The sequence below is a fragment of the Euprymna scolopes genome, chromosome 33 (assembly GCF_053919585.1).
Source record: "Euprymna scolopes isolate OS-2025 chromosome 33, ASM5391958v1, whole genome shotgun sequence".
Taxonomy (NCBI): Eukaryota; Metazoa; Mollusca; class Cephalopoda; order Sepiida; family Sepiolidae; genus Euprymna; species Euprymna scolopes.
In genome coordinates this window covers 3,903,688-3,929,936 of record NC_136514.1, presented here as the reverse complement: position 1 = coordinate 3,929,936, position 26,249 = coordinate 3,903,688, and the positions used below count along the sequence as shown (strand labels likewise).

The window sequence follows — 26,249 nt, the reverse complement described above, 5'->3', positions numbered from 1 at the left end:
TTTGATGGCACGAGAAAAAACACAACTTCTTTATTTTTCTTTATTTTTATTTTTTTTTATTTTATAAAGGAGTCACCACTTATCAAAACCCGGAGGCCACTCGAGGATAAGGGTTAATGAGTGTACAGTTATCATTAGAAAAATATCGTAATAATCGTTAACAATTTGATACATTGGATTACTTAAGGCGAACGGCTCATCAAGAACTTGTTTACGTTGGACTTGAAGACAACCATATTGTAGTCAGTTGAAAAGCAGAAAAATGGAAGAGAGTTCTACAGGCTTGCAGTTCTAAGAAAGAAACTTTTTTCATAGAATCTATGTTTAGGGTAGGCACAGATAAAAAGTGGGGGAAATTATTGATAGTGGTTTTAGCTAGACGAGTGTTTTACATAAAGAGGGGGCATAGTTTGGAGCTTTATTAATAGACGGTTTGATTGAGCCGCGCCTTTTCACATTTATTAAACTTTTTGTTTGCGATCCAAGTGCAAACATTGTTAACTTTTTTCATGTAGGCATAATGCCAATAGCAGCGTTTCTCTGTGGAATAATTGCCAATTTCAGGCTGCAAAAATAAATTGTGTATTGTCAGAAAAGGATTCAAATATTTTGAACACTAAACATCAAAAATGTTATAAAAAAAAAAGAAAATTCGAATTATTTGAATTCATCGGACTACTGTTCTCATATTGAGTGTGATTTTCACAACGTTTCGGTCGATGTAACCTCCGACCTTCTTCAGGTGTATCTTATCGAATTCAAAAATGCTTCTGTCAAACTCGGAAATTTGGACAGAATTTCGAACAGAACACTTTTTTTTACTTCACAGGGGTAGCATGCTCTTGTTCCATCAGCCATGACTGTGTAGAAGTCCTAAGTAATTCACAATTGTATTTTTCGGTCGCCTACACTGAGGATTAAACCTTCAACCTTCAGGAGATTATTGCTTTTACAATTGATTTTTCCAGTTATTTGAACCACTGCACCACAGGTGTAACAGAGCGCATAGGAGCGTATATAAAAATATCAGCAGCTGAAGGATAGCAGAAGCCGTTTGAGCACGTATGCAAATTAGCAAGTGTGCGCGGGCTTGCGTGACAAGAAAAAGAAGAAAAGGATTTCACGTGGTTGGTGAGAGAACCAAATTGCTTCAGGCAAGATAGACGTGTAGCCCCGTGGTGGGATCAAGAGGCTTTTAAGCTGGTGTCGATACGGCAGGGTTTTGTTAATCTCATGGCAGACGAAATGACCAGCAATACCCCCCCCCCAAAAAAAAAAACAAAAAGCAGGAATTGTTTGGAAAATAATGGTAATAAATGCCTTTTGCTAAAACAGAAAAAAAAAAGAAGCCGAATCGGATTTTATTTTTATTTGTTTCTGCGACATTACATGGGTTCTTGCGAACAGTAATCTGATGAATCCAAATAAAATGAATAACCATTCCTCATTTAAAAAATTCAGAAACATAAAAAAATGTTGCGTATAATCAGATCTGCATATTTCTAATGCATTCTGGTTATGCAGGTAATGCACACATGCATATGTATGCATGCGTGCCTGTGTGTGTGTGTGTGATAAAGATGAGAAAAGTTTTGGTACCGTCGGTTTCAAATCAAAAACAAAGGAGAAAAATATTTATTCATCTGTCAAACACTCATCAGCCATCGTTTATATATCTCCCTGAAAATGGCATCATTTCTATGGAGACTGATGTAAACAGGTACTGAAGGGAGTCTGACACTGGCGATCAGAGATTGGTTCCCTTTGTTTTAGATTTGAAACTGACGGTACCGATGTTTTTCTGATCTTCTGTAGCACAAATATAAATATTATGCTCGTATTTTGATAGTTTTTCATAATCTGGCACTTTGCACTTGAGTCCACTCCCACGAAGAATATTATATATATATATATATATATATATATATATATATATATATATATATATATATACGAGCAAACAGTTAATAAAACATGTTAAAAAACACTTTGAAAAAGAGTTAAAAACATATTTAATCTGAAAAGGAAACACTTGATAAGTGGATAGTCCTTAATCCGCGAAGTTTCAAAGAAATACTTTCCTTCTCATCAGAGGGTAGGAATTAGCAAAATGCGGGATCGGATTTTGCATACAAAAGTATTTGATGAAACAAGTAAGTCAAAGATCTTACTTGATAACAAAAAGTGGAGCAGAAGGTATATGGTGAAGAAAAAGGTGATTACACGTGAATGGATAGTCTGGTGAAAAATAAATAATGCAATGACGGTAAAATCCAAAAATATAACTTCAAGAAAGTTAATTGAATTTCAATTTGTACAAGTATATATATAAAATATATTTTTTAGTCATCGACATACAGACCTGTTTCGTTGTTTCACAACTCATCAGTGCCGCTAGACTAACACCTCTCCCAAGCCGAGGATTGAACCTAGAACCGTCGTGATGACAGTCGGCAGTCCTACCCCTTGACTACGGAATCGGTGGCCGAAATTAACCTGTCCGAACGATTATTTAAATAAACATTCGTCCGCTACTCGTAGAGGGCTCAAACGTTTGTTTGTAAACAAATCGTGAGCTTCGCATTATTTCAGCTAAATTAAGTAGCGAGTAAGATAATTTACGAGAGTGCTCTACCAAAGAGGGGAGCTTTATAAAAGTATATATATATATATATATATATATATATATATATATATATATATATATGTGTGTGTGTGTGTGTGTGTGTGTGTATATATGTATATATATATATATATATATATATATATTTCTGTAGAAATATATTTTCTTATAATATATACCAATCCTTATTTAAGAAGGTCAATGTAATTACAGAGCAATATAGGAAATAAATGACAAAAACTATATTCCAAAATTCATGATGTTGGTCATTTATTCTCTCTCTCTCTCTCTCTAATATATATATATACATAAATATATATATATATAGTAAGTTATAAAATATATATGGCGATTTAGCTACATTGAATATTCCGCGTTTCATCCACTCTAGGACTCTTCAGTGTAGCTTAATCGCCATATATATTTTATAACTTACTAACTAGCTCTACCTACATATTGAGCACTTTTGAAGTAAATAAGTTTACGCATAAATTTATACTCTCGTATATTAATTTTATGTGTGTAAATAAAGTAGTTATATATATATATATATATATGTTGTGTCTGCACAAATAATTAATAAGAACACAGAAAGTAAAGGTATAACTATAATATATTAGGAAGAGAAGTTATATACATATTTACATGCCTTCAGATATACTTCAGTTGGAGATATTCCGGCAGGTGGCGTGTTGCATGTCTTACTGGAGGCAACGTAGGCGTCTTGCCTATTTGGCGGTCGTTGCAGAACACCCCCGGTATTGGTGATTGATACCTTTATATATCTCACTCACCCACCTATGTTAATTAGTGAGCGTCTCCAAACAATATGTATGTATATATATATATATATATATATATATAGTAAAAATCTGAAGAAAGTGCCCAATACTATAGCAGAGCAAACATATATTTTTTTAAATTTTATTAGCGTTTTATCTGCTTAGTTACACATATTTCTGTTGCCGAATCGTATCAACGATTCAGCAACTTCGTCAGACTTTAACAGAAGTCGTTTAACTTCTGTTAAAATCTGACAAAGTTACTGAATCGTTGATACGATTCAGTAACAGAAACATGTGTCACTAAACAGATAAAAGGTAATATATATATATATATATATATATATATATATGAGAGAGAGAGAGACATTCCAAAAGTAGTGCCTCCTATTTTTATTACGCCTGAATAGATCAGAGAGGAGGTTTTGTTATAATGACCAAACTTATGCGTTCATGACGTAAAATTTCATTTCTCTGTTGCAGAAATTGATGATGTGAGCCTCTAAGAAAGCAATCCCTCTCATTGACGTGCGTCAGAAGCAGATATGCGTTATTGAATTCCTCCATTCAGAAAAAAATTGACTTAATCAACATTCTTTGACGCCTATTTAACGCTTATGAAGCTAATGCAGCTAGTGTCAACAGTTAGGAGATGAGTTTGCCAATTTCAGCAACAAAATGTGTGATCTTTTTTTTTTAATGGTATCACTCCCGTCTTTGTAGCTCTTCAACGTTTTAGTTTTTAAAATAGCATTAGGTTTGGTTTGTTTAACCTTTTTTAAGGTACAATTAATAAATCAATTGTCTCAATTTTTATCTGCGGACTTTCAACCACTCGTACTACAGGCTGGAACAATAAAAGTGCAACCCTAAAGAGAACAATAACTTTCATTGAAAAAATCAATTCAGGTAACTTGATATGTACTAGAGCTGACATCTATTCAATGTAGCCACCTTCAGCTTCAATTACCGCCTCATACAGGTCCGGAACTGGGAGCATGCCTTTTCCACAAGCGCCGACAGGAGCTCAGTGGATACTCGGCAGATAGCAGCGATCAGGCTGGTTTTGCTGTTGTGGGAGGTGATGCTGATAATGTTCTCGATGTATGACCAAACGAAATAGTCCAGCGGTTTCAGGTTGGAGGAGGAGGGAAGCCAGTCAGAGAAGAGTAGAAAGTTGTAGCACTCTTTCTGAAGCCAAGCCTGTGTCTCTCACTTTAAACCACACCAAAGACCATAACCATGGCCGGAAACTTTGTTTTCATCACCGTGGGCATATTCTATTATTTGTGGAATTCAGCGTTGCATTTTGAGAGTGCCGGCAATGGTCCTGTTGTCATAACTTGGATCGGTAGAGAGCATGAGTTATAAAGTGGCGCATCTCCAATCTTGCTTGTTGAACATTGTGTCACTTTATGACATGATAGAAGACTCCTATCGTTCTTGAGATTTGTACAAAACTGGTTAACTAGTAGATGGTCTGCAACAAAAAAAAAAAAAGGAAACCAGTTTTCATCAAACGGAAATGGAATCATGTCGTCTTTTCTAGGGCAAGAATTTATCGTTCCACCCTGTATATATATCATTAAATCTTGGCTTATATTTCAACCTCTAACCAACCCATATACTTTTCTCCATCTGATCTTGACTTCATGTGGAATATCTTTTTTTGACCTATATATTTCTACATCAAATATATATATATATATATATATATATATATATATATATATATATATATATATATATACATATATATATATATATATATCAAATATATATATATCAAATATATATATATATATATCAAATATATATATATATATCAAATATATATATATATATATCAAATATATATATATATATATCAAATATATATATATATATATATATATATATATATATCAAATATATATATATATATATCAAATATATATATATCAAATATATATATATATATATATATATATATCAAATATATATATATCAAATATATATATATCAAATATATATATATATATTTCTATATCAAATATATATATATATGTGTGTGTGCGCATATATATATATATACATATATGTATATATATATGCACACACACATATATATACATATATATATATAATCACACATATATATATATTTCTACATCATATATATAATATATATATTTCTACATCATATATATTTCTGCATCATATATTTACATATATATATATACAAATAATATATATATATATATACATTATATATATATATATTTACATCATATATATATATATTTCTACATTATATAAATAATATATATATTTCTACATCATATATATAATATATATATTCATACATCATATATATATATATATATATGATGTATAAATATATATATATATGTGTGTGTATGTATATAATAATAATAATAATAATAATAATAATAATAATAATAATAATAATAATAATAATAATAATAATAATAATAATATTAATAGCCTATGGGAGATGGACATACAGACGGACAAACTCATCCAAGCAAAATGACCAGATGTTGTAATAATTAACAAGAAAGAAAAATCCTGTCAAATTGTAGACACTGCTGTCCCAGCTGACCACAGAGTGAATATGAAAGACAAGGAGAAACGGAGCAAATACACAGAGCTAGCCAGAGAGTTAAAAGGGATTTGTGTTGTGGTGGCACCCACTCATTTACATATATGGATAATATTACACATAAATAACAAGACTCGGTTAGTCTGAATGTGTGTTAACCAGAAGCCACCGAAGGCCGAGCCGAGAGCAGATATGTTCTCCAGCCAAGACTCTCTTACTTGACAACCATTATGTAAATATACTGTAAATATACTTTTCCCAATACACTTCTTATTGATCTACCTTTGTTTGTTGAGTCTTCATTTGTATTGCCTTATACGTTATTTGGTTCAACCTCCAAACATAACAGTTGGCGACGAAGATGAACATCAAACATAACAATTTGGATGATGAAGAAAATCAAAATAATACCGATAATAGTAGGAGCACTAGGAACAATTCCGAAAAACTTTGGCAGAAATTGGAATCAGAGGTATAGTTGCAAAAATACAACGACTAACGATAATGAAAACAGCTGAAATATTAAGGAAAACCCTTGAATGCGGAGAATAATACAAGAATACAATATACCAAAGAAGCGTTACAGGGAATGAAGAACATTGAAGCTTCATATTTACAAGTTCTACACCCCCATCACGCATCCCCTCCCACTGTCTCATCACCGTTCCACCCAACAGAAAGTGATACCAAAAGCTGAGAAGTGTCAAGGAGGATGGAAAGACTGAGGAGAGAGTGCCGATCAGAACTCCGCTGGACAAGTGGGAAGAGAACTGGGACCTTGGGGAGGCTTAGTGCCACTCAAATTCCAGTATAGACCAATGGCCACTGCCAGCGAGAAATCAATGGTAAGTTGCTGTTGCGATGATGCAAATTATTTGCAAATGCTATCGAAGGAGATGGAGAGAGCTGGACGTCTGGGGAGAATTGTTGTCACTCAGCTTCCAGAGAACACCACAGGTTTTTAATCAGATCGTTTGTTGACTTGTGTGAAAGCTCCATGTGAGCCAATAATAATAATAATAATAATAATAATAATAATAATAATAATAATAATAACAATAATAATAATAATAATAATAATAATAATAATAATAATAATAATTCTGATTTCATTTATGAACATGTCTCTGGAAAGGGATGGGATTCATTTCCAGAGGATTTCCCTCATTCCCGGCTTCAAACCAGGTGCTTCAAAGATCAAGGGTTTTCCTAAGGATGTTTGTGGTACCTACAATAGCAAAGGTCTGAAGGCTGCCTAAAACATTATGATTTGTATTTTTTTTTCAATGGTAACGTGCATCCAGGAGATAAGCGCCCGCGTGTTTGCGTGTTGTGTGGGTACGTGGGAGAGACGGATGAGGGGGAAAAAGACTTACCTCGAGACCAGCTCAGCGTTACCGACCAAAAATAGAAAAGAAAGACCAAGATGGCGACCGCCGTCTTTTGTAAAGTATGATGTCTCGCAAAGTCACACGAATTCTCGGAATATGCAAATTTAGCCGGCCTAGAACGACGATAAAAGCGGGTGAGGGGAAAGACGTGGGCAGTGACGATTGAGTTGGCTGGGGAATCGTGTGGCTGTTGCTTCTTGTGCCGTGTTGAGGATATCTTACCGTGTTAAAGAGAGAGTCGGGCGCCATCTTGAATTTTTCCTTACACTTTTTCCTTACAGAGTTGGCTGGGGAATCGTGTGGCTGTTGCTTCTTGTGCCGTGTTGAGGATATCTTACCGTGTTAAAGAGAGAGTCGGGCGCCATCTTGAATTTTTCCTTACTAGCTATTTCGGCCATTTGGCCTCTAGGACTATGACCGAGTCGAAATTTGACTTAAAGCTCATACCCGAGTTTGACGAGTCCACGTCCGTCGTCGACTGGGTTGAAAGGGTCGAGCTGACGTGCGACCTTTGTGAGGTGAAAAGGGTACACACTGTGATTCCCCTGAGATTGGCTGGGGGTGCCTTGAGTGTATATCAGCAACTCAGTGCTGCCGAAAAGGGAGATGTCACCGCAATTAAAGCTGCGCTGTACAAGGCATTTGCCATGGATCCTTGTACGGCCTATGAAAAATTTGCTTCCCGAAAACTTCTACCGGAGGAAAGCGTGGACGTTTTCTTCGCTGAGTTAAAGAAACTCGCAGTTCTGTTCGGTGGAGGGGTGTCGGAGCGGACGCTCGCGTACGCGTTTGTGGCGGGCCTTCCCACTCGGGTGAAGCAGCTACTGAGAGCCTCAACCAGCGTTTCAACAACGACCATGGAACACTTGATGGAACGTGCTCGAGCCATCATCAAAGATGAGGAGGACCTGGGGGAACCAGTTGTGATGGCGACACAGACAGGCCAGATTGGCGCTCGGGAGATTTCGAATCAGAACTCTGCAAGCAATGGGAAATGTTTTCGCTGTGGCCAACGCGGACATTTTGCAAGGAATTGCACCAACAGGGGGCGTGTGCGCTGTTTTAAGTGTGGCGGTTTGGGGCATCTAGCCCAAAACTGTGCGGGAAACGTATCAGGGGAGAGGACGTCAGCGCCGCCCTGCTCCCCAAGCAAAATTTGAACAAGGCGCAACCAGTAATGACCGTCTACGTAAACAGGATACCCTGCTCAGCACTTCTCGACTCAGGCTGTTCGCATACTATAGTGAGCACCAGGCTGTGTCCAAGTTGGACTAAGAGGAAGATCAAAGTCACCACGATAGGAGGCGAGACCCAGACATGCTGTGGAGCTGGAACTGTCAAGATCTACACGGACACCGGTGCAGCCACTAAGATCAATGTGCTCGTGACCCAAGGAAATCTCCTGGGGTTTGACCTGTTGCTCGGATACGATGCCATCAAGGCGCTGGGGGGAGTCGCAATTCATCGGGGTGGAAAGGTGCGATTCTTAGAGGCCCCAGTGTGTGCAGCGCTCCATATCGATCGGCCAGATTTTACAGTGGACTACGACTCGCGCAAGAGGGCCTGGATTGCATCTTGGAAGTGGACCGAGGGAATGGCACCGACTAAACTCAAGAATGGGGTTGCAGAGTACCCTATACCCAGTGAGGCCCGAGCAGAATACGAAAGGGAGCTAAAGGCGTGGATCCAAGATGGCTGGTTAATCCCCTACCCTGAGGACAAGCTTGGGCCTCCGAAGGGTCTAATACCCTTGATGGCAGTAGTCCAGCATAACAAGTCGAAAGTACGGCCCGTGCTGGACTATAGGGAGCTTAACAAGCATATCGAAGCCTACACTGCCGATGCTGATGTATGCGCCAGTAAGTTGAGGGAATGGCGTCAGAAAGGCACTAATGTCTCAATATTGGATTTGCGAAAAGCCTATTTACAAGTGCGAGTTGATGAGACGTTGTGGCCGTTCCAGACAGTTTGGTTCCAGGGGCAGAGGTACTGCCTTACACGCCTTGGCTTTGGCCTAAATGTGGCACCACAGATCATGAAGACTATTGTCAACACAGTATTGTCCCAAGAAAAGCCCATGAGGGACTCAACGTCAGCTTACATTGATGTCGTATACGTCAATGAAGATGTACAGTCTGCGTCGTGTGTCAAAGAAAAGTTGGCTCAGTTTGGTCTGGAATGCAAGAATCCCGAACGTTTAAGGGAAGGAGCACGTGTATTGGGATTGGATGTTTATGGAGAAGATGGCACCCTACAATGGAGGCGTGGCAGTGAAATTCCAAGCATCCCCAACCTCGTTACAAGGCGGACCGTTTTTTCTTGGTGTGGAAAACTTGTTGGTCACTTACCGGTCTGTGGCTGGCTCCGCGCAGCTGTTGGTGTGATTAAACGCAAAGCAAATTTAACAACCACGGGTTGGGATGACATATCCGATGATGTCCTACTAACTCTGATGATTAAAGAGACACTGGAGAGAGTGAACAAGAAGGACCCTGCCTGTGGGCGGTGGTGTGTTAACGGAGACAACGTAGGTGTGTGGGTTGATGCCAGTTCTTTGGCGTTGGGAGTATCATTGGAGCAAGGAGGAAACGTGTTCGAGGATGCGTGTTGGCTGCGGCCCGTAACAGATTCTCAGCATATCAACCTGGCAGAGCTGGACGCTGTTGTAAAGGGGGTAAATCTGGCCCTGCAATGGCAGTCTAAGAAGTTGACCTTGTACACAGATTCTCTCTGTGTCTACCACTGGGTGTCTGACACACTTTCAGGACGGACACGAATCCGTACCAAGGCAGCAAGCGAAATGTTAATACGGAGAAGGCTAGACATGCTAAAAAACCTGGTATCTGAGTATGGGCTATCACTGAGCGTCACTCTGGTGCCATCACATTGTAATCGTGCTGACCAACTGACCCGTGTACCTCACAAATGGTATGAAGCCGCAAAGATGGGAATGGAGATTACTGCTCGATCTTGTGCAGTTGCAATCGACCCATGTCAAATACAAAAAATTCATGCACAGAGCAGACATCCGGGTATCAAGAGGACCCTTTATTTTGTGAGGCGTGCATACCCAGCAGTGACCAAGATGGATGTCAGACAGATCGTCAGAAATTGTGAGGCTTGCCAGTCTATTGATCCTGCACCAGAGCGATGGCAGAAGGGTCGCTTGGAAGTTGAGAGTGTGTGGCAGCGGCTGGCCATGGATATTACCCATTACAGTGGCAAGCCCTTTCTAACTCTCATTGATTGCGGGCCTACGAGATTTGCGGTGTGGCGGCAGATGACCAGACAGGATTCAGCAAATGTTGTTCGCCACCTATCATCCATTTTTTTTGAACGAGGTGCGCCGGAAGAGCTCCTGACTGACAATGATGCAGCGTTTTGTAGCCAGCAAGTCCGGCAGTTGTTAGATGAGTGGGGCGTCCGACTACGGTTGCGATGTGCGCATGTGCCATCAGGAAATGGCATTGCTGAAAGAAGCCATCGCAGCATCAAGAGAATTGCTGCCAGGAAGCGATGTACTATTGCGGAAGCAACATATTGGTACAACATTACGCCAAAGGACAGGACGTCCCCTTCAACCGCACCTGCGAATGCTATTTACACGTACCGAGTCGGAGTGAAGGGAATCAACACTACGCAGCCAACCGACAAGGGAACATATAACAGATATGAAGTGGGAGATCCAGTGTGGGTGCGGCCTCCAGGAAATCGGTGCACCGACAAGTTTAAGCGAGGACACATATCTGGAGTGATTAGCCAGCAGTCTGTTTTGGTCGATGGAACCCCACGACATGTGCGAGATCTTCGCCCAGCTACCGAGGTGCGTCATACAACTACAGAAGAAAGTAGTGAAGCGTCTAGCGATGAGCTGCCGATGCACGGATTCAGTGAGCCCCTTCCAGAGACTGATAGCGATACTTCATCTGATGAGGCGGAACCAGATCCAGAACCCGAATCTGAAACAGTGAATGTACCTCTTCGCAGAAGCACACGCACTAAAAGGCCCCCCCCCCAGTGCTCTCTATGTGATCATCAGATCAGGGGGGAGTGTAACGTGCATCCAGGAGATAAGCGCCCGCGTGTTTGCGTGTTGTGTGGGTACGTGGGAGAGACGGATGAGGGGAAAAAGACTTACCTCGAGAGCAGCTCAGCGTTACCGACCAAAAATAGAAAAGAAAGACCAAGATGGCGACCGCCGTCTTTTGTAAAGTATGATGTCTCGCAAAGTCACACGAATTCTCGGAATATGCAAATTTAGCCGGCCTAGAACGACGATAAAAGCGGGTGAGGGGAAAGACGTGGGCAGTGACGATTGAGTTGGCTGGGGAATCGTGTGGCTGTTGCTTCTTGTGCCGTGTTGAGGATATCTTACCGTGTTAAAGAGAGAGTCGGGCGCCATCTTGAATTTTTCCTTACATCTTCCAGACGACTTCATACTGCTCCTAGTGTACCAACTACGACCGGGATTATTTGTGTTTTAACCCCGTGTATACGCCTTATCTCCAAGGCCAATGGAGCATAATTGCTCCACTTCTCATTCTTCTTCTCTCTCACATTTCTGTCCCAGGATACTGAAAAGTCTACAGTCTGCCAGTTTTTTTAAACTTTGTCAATGACGACCAAATCCGGACGATTATGTTCCAATTGCTTGGTTGTTATAACACTTTTGTCCCACCAGACCTCTATCTTGCCATCCTCACTTGTTCTCACTTCATTAGGCACTTCCTCAAACCATTTTTCAGCACACTTCACCCCAACCTTCTTACACACCTCCCAATATATCTGGAACCCCATGCGATCATGTCTTTTGCGGTACTCTCTCTGGGCCAGTCCACTATACCCTGCTGCAAGGTGCACAATTGACTCTGAGGTCTTACCACAAATCTATCATTCTGCAGCAACTTCCTCTCCTAGAATCACTTTTTTGAACAATCGTGTTCTTAATGCCTGCTCTTGTGCTGTACAAACAAAAGCTTCAGTACTCTTAGCCAGATACCCAGCTCTTAGCCATTGCCATGATCTTTCGTTAGCCACTTATGCTATATCCTGGAAGAACCTTTCATTCATTTTCTTCCTAGCCAGTTCCTCTACCTTTTCTGTATCCATATGTTTCACATAATCAGCCTTGGTCTCACATACCTCCACTTCATTGGCCACAACCTTAAGCATCCACTCCTCACTTCTAACCATATGCTCCTTCAACGACATCTCCTTGGTTCTAACACAATCTTTTACACTTTTCAATCCTCTCCCACCATCTTTCCTCTTTTGATACAGCCTTGCTACGCTACTTCGAATGTGAAATATACCAAACATTGCTAAAACTTTTCTTGTTTTGATATCCATAGCATGCAAATCCTTGTCAGATCATTCTAAAATTCCCGCACTGTATCTGTTTTCATTAGGTTTCCTCCATGCAGTTTCGACTTTGCAATTAGTTTCACTCTTCTAAGATACTCCTTCCTGACTTTCTTCTTCATTTCTCTGTTCATGATGCCGACACCCTCCAACACTCCCAAATACTTATACCCTGTATCTTCTATTTCTTTCATGATTTCTCCATTTGGCAGCACTACTCCATTCGAATGAACCTTTACTCCTCTTTTCATCACCAGCACCGCACATTTACTAATTCCAAACTCCATCCCAATGTCTTCTGAGTATGTCCCCACAAGTTCTACCAGTCTCTCCATTTCTTTTTCATTTCTACCGAATATTTTCAAATCATCCATAAATAGTAGATGGTTGAGGTGTCTGTCACCAGTGGCATCATTATCATTACAAAAAAAAGTGGCGATAACGAATCTCCTTGGAATATTCCACCTGCCCCATCACCTCTTTGTTTGCTGTCAGCACCGTTTTCCATTGAGCCATACTTGTCTCCAAAAGCTCTATCACATTCTCAGCAACTTTCATCATCAATAGTGTTTCACGTATCCATGAATGAGGAACCATGACATAAGCCTTTCTGTAATCGATCCATACTATGCTCAGATTCCTCTTCTTCTTCTTTGCATCCTGCATTATTGCTTTATCAATTAGTAGTTGCTCTTTAGTACCTCTTGAGCCTTTCCGCCACCCCTTCTGTCCATCAGGAAAAATACCATTACTCTCAAGATGTTCATAAATTTTCTCTGAAAAGATTCCAGTCAACAGTTTCCACATCAGTGGTAGACATGTAATTGGTCTATAATTATTGGCATCTGTTCCCTTTGCAGGATCTTTCCTAATCAGTGTTGTTCTTCCCTTCACAAGCCAATCACGGACATCTCCAGACACGACCCTTTGCAGATCAGCAGCTATAGGTGGATAAAGGCATGGGAACTGTTTAAACCAGAAGCCCATCACTCCATCTGGACCAGGTGCCTTCCAGTTTGTCATCCTTCGTATGCCAGCCTTAACGTTATCGATGGTTATCTCAACGTTCTTCATCTGCTGCATTCCTGATAGCCTTTCTCTGATCTCTCCCAACCAACTAGCCTTCTTATTATAATAATAATAATAATAATAATGATAATAATAATAATAATAATAATAATAATAATGATAATAATAATAATAATAATAATGATAATAATAATAATGATAATGATAATAATAGAAGTAATAATAATAATAATGATAATAATGATAATAATGATAATAAAACCATTAATATCAATAATAATAATAATAATAATAACAATAACAATAATAATATCAACAACAATGATAATAATAATAATAATAATAATAACAACAACAACAACAACAACAACAATAACAACAATAATAATAACAATAATAGTAACAATAATACTTACAACACAATCACAACCTTCCTTGTATTTTTTTCTTAAAAATCTTCTGTAGTATTTTGGCAATCCATAATCCCAAATATTTCCATGACATCTTTCATATTTGTGTTCATCACTCACCTCTGAAATAAATAATTCCCACACCTTGACGGAGGCTTCCAAAAATACTTCTCAGGAAACATGAATAATTTAACTATTTTACAAAAGATGATCTACGTTGGATGTCACTGAACTATTTTTATACATGAAGAACAAAGCAGGTAGATGTGTGGTGTATCAATAACGCGGTTAACGCGGTACTAAGGCACCCAGCTTACGGTTGCAGAAATGTCAGGGGTGACACATCAAACTCGGTGAATTCCACTGACAGTGTGCACCTGCGTGCTAAAAAGTTAGTCGGTGCATTTTATGTACAGGCCGTTAATAGGGGTTACCCCCCCCACACACACACATACACCTATATAAATAGAAATGCCCTTGGGTTTTTTTTTTTAATAGCAAAGAGAAGACAGTCGAGTGGAATCGAAGTTTGGTAGATCGTCGGACTTGAATTAGTTTTGAGACCGGAATGGTTGGAGAAAAGATGACGGAAAGGCAAAAAAGCTTGAGTCATCAAATAAATCGTGTTTTTGTCTTAGATGCTCTTTACAGCTAATCGGCCAGTAACGGGAAGAATCGTACCCCCAGAGGACCAAGATACCAGAAAAAATCGTGTATATATGTATATAAGAACTACTAATATTGGCAGCGTGTTCCTTACAGTGTCAAGGGGCAATTCCCAGTTCCCGGTATAAACAATTGCAAGATCATAATCAAGATATTGAATCCACTATTTTGCTGTTCACTGGTCAACCATCACATCCTTCGCATGGTTGATTCTCTGGGCAATCCTGGTCACAGACTTTGATGACAGAACATTCAATCCAATGTCTCAGTTCTATGAAGGAGACCTTTCAATAGCTCCTGAGCTTCCTTCAGATTTTCATTTTGAGGAAATTATTTTTTTGCATCAGTGTTTGGTTGGTCACATGTGAAGCTGGCAAATCATAGGCTTTTGCTAAAAAATAGCAGTCAGAGTAGCACCAACTAAAAAGTAAACACGAATATCTTTTGCAATTACACACCCGACTGCATGAATGCATATAAACTGTATATAAGACTTGTATATAAATGAATAGGAAAGATGTACGAGAACGCGCTTCAAAGAGACGATAACAAAAAAGGCCATTAGAACACACCCACACACGCATTAGAACACACCCACACACGCATTAGAACACACCCACACATGTATTAAAACACACCCACACATGCATTAGAACACATCCACACACGCATTAGAGCAAGACACATAGCAATGGTCACATAGACATTATTATATACAAAAAAAGAAAGACAGATCATATCACGAATTAGTGTATATAAAAAGGCAAGACACGACATAACACAAATGTTTTCAAAACATGACGTGATACTAGATGGATATTTATAGAAATTCTTATTCACGAGGTGCCTTCAATAAGTTTCCTGACATTTTTGTACAAGCATTTAAAATTATCGTAAACGCTTGAAAATTCAGTATGTTATTGCTATACATCTTATGAGATGACTGACCAATTTTTATGATTTCAAGTTTAAAGGAACAGCTACAACAGGAATTGGAATACACTTCACTAAAGCCTGATTGTCATAGCTGGTAATTTATATTATATAGACGACAATATTGTGAACGGAAGATATGGATTTGATCCTCGATGAACTAATACCAATTGTATCTCACTTGTTGAATATTGTGTCACTTTCAGACATGATAGAAGGCTCCTATTGTTCTTGAGATTTGCACACAACTGGCAAACTAGTAGATGGTCTGCAACAAAAAAAAAGAAAACCGATTTTCATCAAATGGAAATGGAATCATGTCGTCTTTTCTAGGGCAACAATTTTATCGTCCCACCTCATATGATGCATATGTTCGCCTATTGCAGCTCCTGCAGATCCTATAGTATCTCCCTTATATTCTTTAGTCAATCGGCTATATCACTATTATAACACACACACACACATACATATATATATATATATATATATATATATACATACATACAGATATATATATATATATATATATATATATAAAGAAAAACAGTAGAAAAAATGCACCACGTAGTTGAACAGAAAGAAAAACATAAGCCAGGTGAGATAGACATGCTGGCAGCAAGAGACTTTTAAGCTGGTGTCGAGATGGCAAGGTTTTGCTATCTCATGGCAGACAAAATGAACAGTTAGAAAAAACAAGAAGCAGACATTGTTTGGAAAATAATGGTAGTAAAATGTTAAATAGAGAAATAATCAACCACCTCAGCAAAAAGAACCTTCTTAGTGACACGCAATATGGTTTCCATTCTGCTAGATCTACAGCAGATGTGCTTACAGTTATATCTCATAGGATTAGCGAATCTCTCGATGGAGGCTTCCTTTCTAGGGCAATTGCTGTTGATATATCAAAGGCCTTTGATAGGGTATGGCATAAAGGTTTACTTCACAAGATCTCCAGCTATGGTATAGCTTGAAATGTCTTCTCAATTATTAAATCATTTCTCTCTGATAGGTTCATAAGAGTAGTGGTTGATGGGCAGAAATCAGACGCTCACAGTATTAATGCTGGGGTCCCTCAGTGGTCCATCCGGGGCCCAACTCTCTTCCTGATCTACATTAATGATCTTCCAAATCACATCCTTACATCATTAGCAGACATTTATGCTGATGACACTACTATCTACGGTAGCACATCTAAGACTGTAAACGACCAAGTTCTCTCCGATTCTCTCTACTCTGATCTTGAGCAAGTGGTACAATGGGGAAAGGAGTGGCTGGTTACTTTTAATGCATCTAAAACCAAGCTTTTATTTTTACATCATCAACGTTCTGATCCCCATCTGGCATCAATTGAAATGAATGACTCGTCTTGGGGAGGCCTCATGTTTTGACAAGCTTCTGGGCTTGATTTTTACTCCAGATCTTAAGTGGAACACATACATTAAATCCGTTGCCAAGGCCGCTGGAAAAATGGTGGGATCCTTCTATCGATCCAGTAGATATCTCATTGCTGATGCAATTATCTATCTATATAAGAGCCAGGTACGTCCAAGGATAGAGTACTGTTGCCACATCTGGGCAGGAGCTGCTAGAAAGGACTTATCCTGCCTTGATAGAGTTCAAAATAGACTTCGTAGCCTTGTGGGAGATGTCCTTTTCTCTTCCCTGCAACCTCTTTTTCACAGAAAAAAATATTGCGAGTTTGTCTTTGTTTATCGTTATTTTCATGGCAAGTGTTCGGCTGAGCTTCAATCAATGCCCCCCCCCCTCGCCAAACTTTCACTTAGTCACTTCCTAGATTCCTTTGTAACCCTTTTATATCTCTTAGGCACTCCCCTATATCCCGTAGCGACTATATTCCTATAATTCTGTTAACCAATTATCGCTATATATTCCTTAGCACACTATTCTATATCCCATAACCACTATCTTATATCACGTATCCACTCGCCTTCATTATTTTGTAACTCACAACTAAGCAATCCTCTCTATTCTTTAATCACTCCTCTATATCCCTTAGTAACTCCCCTATATCCTGTAGCTACTCGCCTATAGTCTCACACACCCCTTTACGTCTCGCCTATATCCCTTAATCACTCCCCCGTATCCAGCAGCGACTCACATATATTCCTAAGCTACTCCCATATATCCATTAAATAATCACCTATAACCACTCCTCTATATTGCTTAACCACTACTTTATATCCCATAGCCACTCCTATATCACGTATCCATTCGCATTTATTCTTTAGATATATCAATAAACCACTCCCCTGCATTCGTTAGCCACGCCCCTACAACTTTTAACCCATCCCATATAATCCTTACCCACTCTCTTACAGCAATAAGTCACCCGCCTATATAGATTAGCCACGATCCGATATTCCTCAAAGCACTCCCTTATATCCTGTAGCCCCTCCTCCAAAATTGTGTGGGTGTAATGGATATTCCACCAAACTTTGAGATTGGTTCTATTACTATGAATTATAACAACTTTTGTTCAGTCAATTGTTTACACTAGGTATTGCATTTAGTCGTTACTTAATTAGGAAATGGTTGCTGTCAATACAAGTTATATAATTTCGTCGAAAAAAAAAAGAAAAAAAAAGAAAAAAAGGAAACTGATTTACCCAACATCATGTATTTATCGCCGATCTTTAACTTTGTCATATTCATAGCTCTGGCTATATAAAACGCACTATTCACGGTTTTGTTGCCCTGAAAACGAAAACACATTTTTAAAAAGAGAAAAATAAGTATCAAGCAAGGATGGAATTTAAGAATTCAGGTGATCGGTCATCTCCCTCTCAGTACAGACCAGGCCAATAAGTTTCCTGTGCGTCATGAATAAGTTAATGCAATCTGTGTTAAATAGAGAAGTAGCCAACCACCTCAGTAAAAATAACCTTCTTAGTGACATGCAATATGGTTTCCGTTCTGATCTTGAGTATGTGGTACAATGGGAGAAAAAGTGTCTGGTTATTTTTAACGCCTCTAAAACTAAGTTTCTATCTTTACATCATAAACGTTCTGAACCCCATCTTGCATCAATTGAAATGAATGGCTTTCGTCTTGGGGAGGCTCCATGTTTTGACAGGCTTCTGGACCATTACTCCTGATCCGAAATGGAACACGTACATCAAATCCGTTGTCTACCTGCTGATGCAATTCTCTACCTATATAAGAGCCAGGTATGTCCAAGGATGGAATATTGTTGCGACATCTAGGCAGAAGCTTATAGAAGACCTTATCCTGCCTTGACAGAGTTCAAAATAAACTTTGTAGTTTAGTGGGAGGTACCTTTTTCTCTTCCCTGCAACCTCTTGCCCACAGAAGAGGTAAGCATTTCCAAAATTAAATTTAAAACAAATTTGATAAAACACATGTTATAATTTTTGAAGATAAACATTTTACCAATTTGCAAAATTAGGTTTCAAAGATTTAAAGATTTTGAAGGGGGTTCAGTTTCACATACAACTTCTAGGAAATCGATGCTCCGTTTTTAGAACCGATTTACAGCCTCGTTTTGACATTGGCTCCTTCAGCCCCCCCCTCTCGCACTATTCTTTTTTTTTTTCTTTTTATTTTGGCGACTTTTCACTTTGAAAATGTTCTGTTTTAGAGATAGAGGAGGAGGAATCAGTTTCATATAAAAAGTTAACGTTGTTGTTTAAGGTAACGTTTACCAAAAAAATATTTCGTTTAATGTTTAATCGTTTAATCTAAATAATCTCTCAAAAAGTCGCAAATGAAAAAAATAGAAAATAAAAAAATAATGACGGGATTGTGGCAACAGACTAAACATTTTTCAAAGTGAAAAGTCGCCGCCGCCGCCGCCGCCGCCGCCGCAGCAGCAGCAGCAGCAGCAGCAGCAGCAACAACAACAACAACAACAACAACAACAATAACAATAACAATAATAATAACAATAATAATAATAATAATAATAATAATAATTATTCTGATTTCGTTCATCAACGTCTCTCTGGAAAGGGATGGGATTCATTTCCAGAAGATTTCCCAGGAGCTTAAAAGATTAAGGGTTTTCCTAAGGATGTTGGTGGTACCTACAATTGTAGAGGTCTGAAGGCCGCCTAAAACATTCATTGTCTTGGAGTGAATGAATATTCGCCCAAAACAGGTTTCCAGTCTCCCCTCCCAGAACAAGATGAATTCCAGGTGGACAAGATCAACGACGCATGAAGTTAAGGTATGTCCAAAATACATGTACCACACACACACACACACACACACACACACACACACACACACACACACACACACACACACACACACACACACACACACAAAAAAGCATATGAACAATTAGATATGAATATATCAAAAATAGACAGAACATTAGACCATCATACAACAGTACCCCTTTTATGATACCAACAGTACAACAAAAATGCGATGCACAAATACAATGAAAAGTTAAACTGACCTTGTACACTTTTATGACTTTTACTGCGTAGATGTAATGATTTAAAAAACTGCTTCGATTAAAGACTTGTACATATGTCACTGGAAAAAAATTGAAGAAATATAACAGAAAAAAAATACTTCCATTTCAACATTCAATAAATTTTTATTTTAACTAAAACTCAACATTCACCAAAATGACAACTTGTATAGTTTTTCGAGTATGCTAAAAACTAATACCACAATCAAATTTGGTGCAGACAAGTAGTTTTCTGGATATTAAGAAATTTTCCAATGTATTACTTAATGGATGGTAGTGACTGTCACCATTCTAACAATGGGGAGGAGGAGGTGTTTTGTAACACGCATGTGCATTAGTACTTGTTCAATTCGGAAAAAACATGTCCGCCAGTGAAAACATAGGGAGTTACATTAAATAATAAAAGTATTAATATCGAGAAAACTACTTGTCTACCACAAATTTAAATGTGATATTCGGTTTCGGCATACCCGAAAAACAGAGTCGTAAACAGTGAATGTTGAGTTGCCGTTAAAGAAAAAAAAAATACCCAATATTTAAAAGAAATTGTTTAATTTTGTTTTTTTTTGTTTGTTTTTGTGTGTATTTTAAGGTTTCTTTTTGTTGACATGTGTTCGTTTTTTTTGTGTTTTTTTTTCATTTATTCACACCAAACAAGTCTGGATTTCCAGTGTTTTCATGAGACTGCAAGTATCGATGAACGATCAAACTAATGTACAATATTATTGTATATTTAATCCCTACACGTTGGATTTGCAGTATTTTCATGAAACTCTAGGTATAGACGATAAAACTAATTTGCAATGTTCCTATTTGCTTGCCTCCCTACGATAAAATCCAGCCCCTCCATCCAAAAAGAAAAGGGGGCACTCCGGATAGGAACAAAAATAAAAAAATTGGAATTATTTAGAAGGATTTCTCCTCCAGTGATCGAAGTCAGAAATGGTGAAATGTAGTATCAGAACAGATACTACACTTTGCTTCTAGCCAAAAGGCGAAGACGGCAGACGTGATACAATATTATTTAAATATAAAATATTTCAATAGTTGAAACAATGTTAGAAGATAAATATTTGAAAAAAAAAACAAAAAAACAAAAACAGAAACAAAAAACAAACAAACAAGAGATTTGCAATTTACCGATAAACCAATTAATAAGTCACAATAAAATTGTTGTATATTGAACGGGACAGCTTCCAGTTTTAGTTAGAAACGAAGTTATTAAGGTCGAAGATATTATTATTAAAGGAGAATTCTGGAATCCAACTCAATCATCGAAAATTAAAATAAATACATATTCTCATTAGATACGATTCCAGGAATGCAGTGGAATTATCCATAGAAATAACTATAAAAACGAAAGTTAGGTTAGAGGGATAATGGAAGAATGCAATTAAGGAATGTTCGTTGTGTTGGAAACATATGTAATGTTCATGTGAACCTCATTCACAAATTTGGCCACTTTCTGACGCCAGACAGAAATATAAATCAATATATACAGTTAAGTTAGACTAGAGTCGGCCAGAGTTTGAGACAGCGAGAAGTCAGAGTTCAGTTCGAATTGAGCTGGAGAGAGAATTAGCCTAATCTCCTTTGGAAGCGAAAGGGAGGAAGACGAGGTAATGTAGTAATTTTGCCAGGCATCGGATTTTGATCATTCTTATCACCTTTGCTTTCGTTTGTAATCAACCGCAAGGCAATGTGTTTTGTCTATTTTATAATGAACGTTATGTGAAACCCTTTCCAAAGTGTTGACTGTATCCTCCTTGTTAAAATGTTTTTGATTACTGATGAGGGTATGACTCCAATGATTTCGACGGTTATGACAATCAACCAATGAGAGGCTTTCGACGTCATTATAAAAATATCGAATTTTGGATTCAATTCAGTTCGCTGTCAAACCTCTGTCTTGAAACGACCGAATCGTGACTACATTGATTCTTCGCTACCATTTTTGTTACTAAGAATTACTTTACACTCGAGATCGTGACTGCATTGATTATTTGCCAATTTAGTTTACTGCCACCATCTTTGTTCAACATAATATCTCAACACTTAATACCCCTCATCAATAATGAATCTCCCCCATGTTTAAAGAACTGTTCATCACACATGTCTCTTCGCATCCCTTTCTCTCCTCTATTATAAATGTCTTTTCGTCCCTATATGTGCACCCTGCTACACAACAAAATGTTTACGATAACTTGTAATGTTAGAATAAATATATACAATTAACAAGAAACAAGATTGACTTGTTTACGTAAAGTGCTTAACTAACAAAGATACGGTTGTGATATATTCACATAAACAGTTGGGGAAGTCAGTTAGCCAGGCAGTTTACCGGGGATCGGTTTGGCGATCGGTCGTCGTTTTTTACGTCCACCGAAGCGCTAATGGACGCATTTTAGAAAGATGTCAAAATCATGAGAAATGTTTGCAAACTCCGAAAGGAGGAATATCACAGGGGGAAAAAATTATATAAAATATAACCTGTTGTCATGGTGTTTTCTTTGGGGGAATGTATCTTCGTTCATAGCGTTTCAACCACCAGAAAAGAAGGAAACGATAAAAGAAGGTATGTCACTCTTTGTCTTCAGAACATGTTTACTGTGTAACCCGCAATGTACATTAAAGAAGGAAGTCCGATTTGGACCATAGTTAACACCTTATACAGTCTAACATCGCAAGTGCATTAGAAAGGTTTCATCACCGCACAAGCAGAAAGGCCTCTGCGTATAAAATCTGAAAGTACTTCGTTCAAACATCTCGGCTTAACATTCACAGAGAACATGAGTTGGGACAGATACATCGAGGGTATTGCCAAGGCTGCTGCAAAGAAGGTTTCTCTCTCTACCATGCTAGAAAATTAAATATGCATGAGAGTATCCTGTACGTCTACAAGGCTATCATTCGCCAATGTATGAAGTATTGTTGCCACATCTGGGCTGGTGCATCTGCTAATAATTCCCCCTCTTAGATAGGGTTCAAAAGAGAGTCGTCAACCTATTAGATCTTACACTGTTAGCTAGCCTTGAATCTCTGTTCCAATCGACGAAATATTGCATCCCTCTGCCTGTTTTACAAATATTCCAATGAAAGGTGCGCTAACCAACTACAAGCCCTGGTACCCTCTCTACGTAAATATCCTAACAAACCCGGCAAGCAGCAAAATCCCACCCCTACACAGTAGAGATCCCCAGATGCCAGAAAGCCTTCTACTCCAATAGTTTCTTCCCTAGAACTGTTAAACTTTGGAATTCCCTTCCGGATTTTTGTTTCCCTAACTGTACTGACATGCCGAAGTTCAAATGTAAATAGACATCTTGCTGCTGAACTCCCCACATAGTACCCCTACAAATTATATTACACATTAAAACGACGGTATGTTGGATGAGACTATACGTATATGTACCGAGGCGCTCTATGATGGTCGCCTGACTGCTCCACGGTTTTCTAAAGAGATTCTTATTGAACTCATTTTAATATGTACAAAATCTGTGGAGTTTAGTTTTTGTGATATTATGTACTATCAGGTCGACGAGGTTTCAATGGGGAGTCCGTTGGCCCCAACTTTAGCGGATATTTTTGTCGGATACTATGAATCCGTTCTGTTCAACTCTATAACAAAACCCACTACATATTTCAGATATGTTGACGACACTTTTGCTATTTTTCCATCGCAAGGTGAAGCGTCAATATTTTTTAAAAGGTTGAATTCTTTGCATGGGGCTCTTAAGTTCACTATGGAAAGTGAGAAGGACAATTCGCTTCCCTTCTTGGATGTTCTTGTCGAACGTTCAAGGGGGGGGGCTTTCTCATTACAATTTATAGAAAGCCGACATTTACTGGCCTATATGTGAACTGGTTGTCTTTTGTACCAAAATCACGTAAGGTCGGCTTAATTAATACTTTGGTGCATAGAGCCCTCATGATTTGTTCGCCTAACAGATTAGACGCCGAACTCGATAAGATCAGGGAAATATTCATCAATAATGGTTATCCTGTTGACCTTACTGATGACTGTATTTTCAAAAAGGTTGCGGATTTTAAATCCCCTAAAAGTTTCGACCTTTGAAATGCCCGGTTTATTTAAAATTACCGTGGATTGGGGAAAAGAGTAACAGACTTTCCAAACAGATTCGCAGAAGTATTTATGACTGCTTTTATTCTGTGTCCTTGCGTTTGGTATATACTATGAGACCTGCTTTTCCTTCTTTTCGCAAGGATAGTTTGCCTTACATCCAAAATAGCAATATTGTGTATCAATTCAAATGCCAGTGCGATACTGGTTATGTTGGGCGAACATCCTTGCATCTTTTGACTCGTATAAACCAGCATGTTCCATCGAAGATCAGGCAAGGGAGGATGGGCTCTAGTAGTCTCCCTCCTTCTGCAGCTTTGGACTCTGCTATTGGCCAGCATTTGGTTGACAACCCGTGCTGTGCCGATAGATATAAAATAAAATGGTTCGAGGTGCTACATAGAGCGGACTCCAGAAACCATTTAAAGATCTTGGAGTCTGTCTCTATCGCGGTGCGTAAACCTTCTTTGTGCCGGCAGAAAGAAACAGCGAACGCATTGTTTCTCTGGGGAACTTTGAAATTTTCTCCCGCTTCCCCCCTCCCCGTTGTACCAATATTTTAATCGTTTTTAAACGTTAATAAACTTAATTTTAGCTGCCCCCGTACCTTTGGCACATTCAATAGTTCCCCATTAGAACTCTTTAAACTTTCGACATAATATTATTTTTATGCTATCAATTTCTTCCTGATGAGATGATAGCCGAAAGAGCTCTAGAGAAACTTCCGCCTATTATATATATATATATATATATATATATATATATATATATATACACTTGCGAGTGTGAAGAGTAACTGTTGTCAATTTACGCTTACCAAGTTGTAATTTCTTTCAATTTTGACCCTCTAGTAAATATTTTGATAGGATAAAGACCCATAAAAATGACCCCTAATAAATGCAATCATTTGAGCCGCCTCGTGCCGTTCTGTGACCTTCTGTCACGGAGAAGATACAATGAAAAAAAAAAAAAAATGGAGACAGACAGACAAGCAGACATAGTGAGTTTTATAAATAAGACTACATATATATTTTACTTACCAGAAAAGCTTTTGCAGTAGGTCTTTTGGTGGTGTTCCATACACCTTGCATATATGACTGCTATTATGCACGTTATTCCGAGCACAAAGAGCCGCCAAAACATGCCAGTAAACATTATGCCGTCAATATATTTGCTCTTTCAATAAATGAGCTAATTACTATTTCCAAGAATACGAAATAATAGAAATTATATTCTTGATACAGAAGTACTGATCACGAAGTGTTCAGTTCTATTTCGATCTTGTAAATCACTCGGGTTTGTTAGCCATATATATACGCACAGCTTTTGTGAGTTGATCCTAAAGGAAAAGAATCGCTTCGCTTTTAATCCATTCCTGATTGGCTGAAATCATCAGATCCATGTTTCAAACGGCTGAACGTGAATAAAACCTTAATTCTTATAATTTAATTATATTTATGGATGTCAGGGTTTTGTTTTTATTTTAATGAGTAATTAATATTTCTGAATGTCTTGATTCCAATTAAGTTTATTTAAATTAAAACATTTTGGAAATATTAATCAATATAGCAATTCGAAGTTAAATTTCGATTTCAGTAATCTATATATAAAACAGGAACTTTTTTCCGGTTGAACTTTGTTCGGATCCATGTTTCGGAGCTTTAATAACCACTACAGTGACTTGCTCGGCGTTTCGAGTTCAGCAAGCTCAACTGATAAAAATATGCGTAGTTTTTTTAGTGCCAACTTAACTGATCCGCCTTCCAAACTAGGCGGACATGCAAACTTCGTTTTCCTGACAACAGTGCCCCAGGCTTGTGTGCCTATAGTCCACTCGTGTTTGTTGATCACTTTATAATGGTTGTATCGACACAAACTTGTGACGTTAAACCAAAGCGCCGTAACT

General features: G+C 38.3%; 2 protein-coding genes across 2 annotated transcripts in view; one reads left to right on the top strand and one right to left on the bottom strand.

Annotated features, from left to right (window-relative positions):
• Positions 1–26,222, bottom strand: LOC145258099 (uncharacterized). The gene is made up of 5 exons (XM_080115837.1): positions 25,384–26,222; positions 20,245–20,324; positions 18,428–18,515; positions 14,208–14,323; positions 1–565 (listed from the first exon to the last, which is right to left on the bottom strand). The coding sequence occupies exons 1-5, from the start codon at positions 25,496–25,498 to the stop codon at positions 422–424; spliced, it is 543 nt and encodes a 180-aa protein (XP_079971963.1). The 5' UTR covers positions 25,499–26,222; the 3' UTR covers positions 1–421.
• LOC145258100 (uncharacterized) overlaps positions 19,424–26,249 on the top strand; it is a 76,138-nt gene continuing 69,312 nt past the window's right edge. The window contains exon 1 of the mRNA XM_080115840.1: positions 19,424–20,007. Within this exon, the coding sequence (XP_079971966.1) occupies positions 19,918–20,007 (90 nt within the window). The 5' untranslated portion in view covers positions 19,424–19,917. The remainder of the gene's footprint in view (positions 20,008–26,249) is intronic.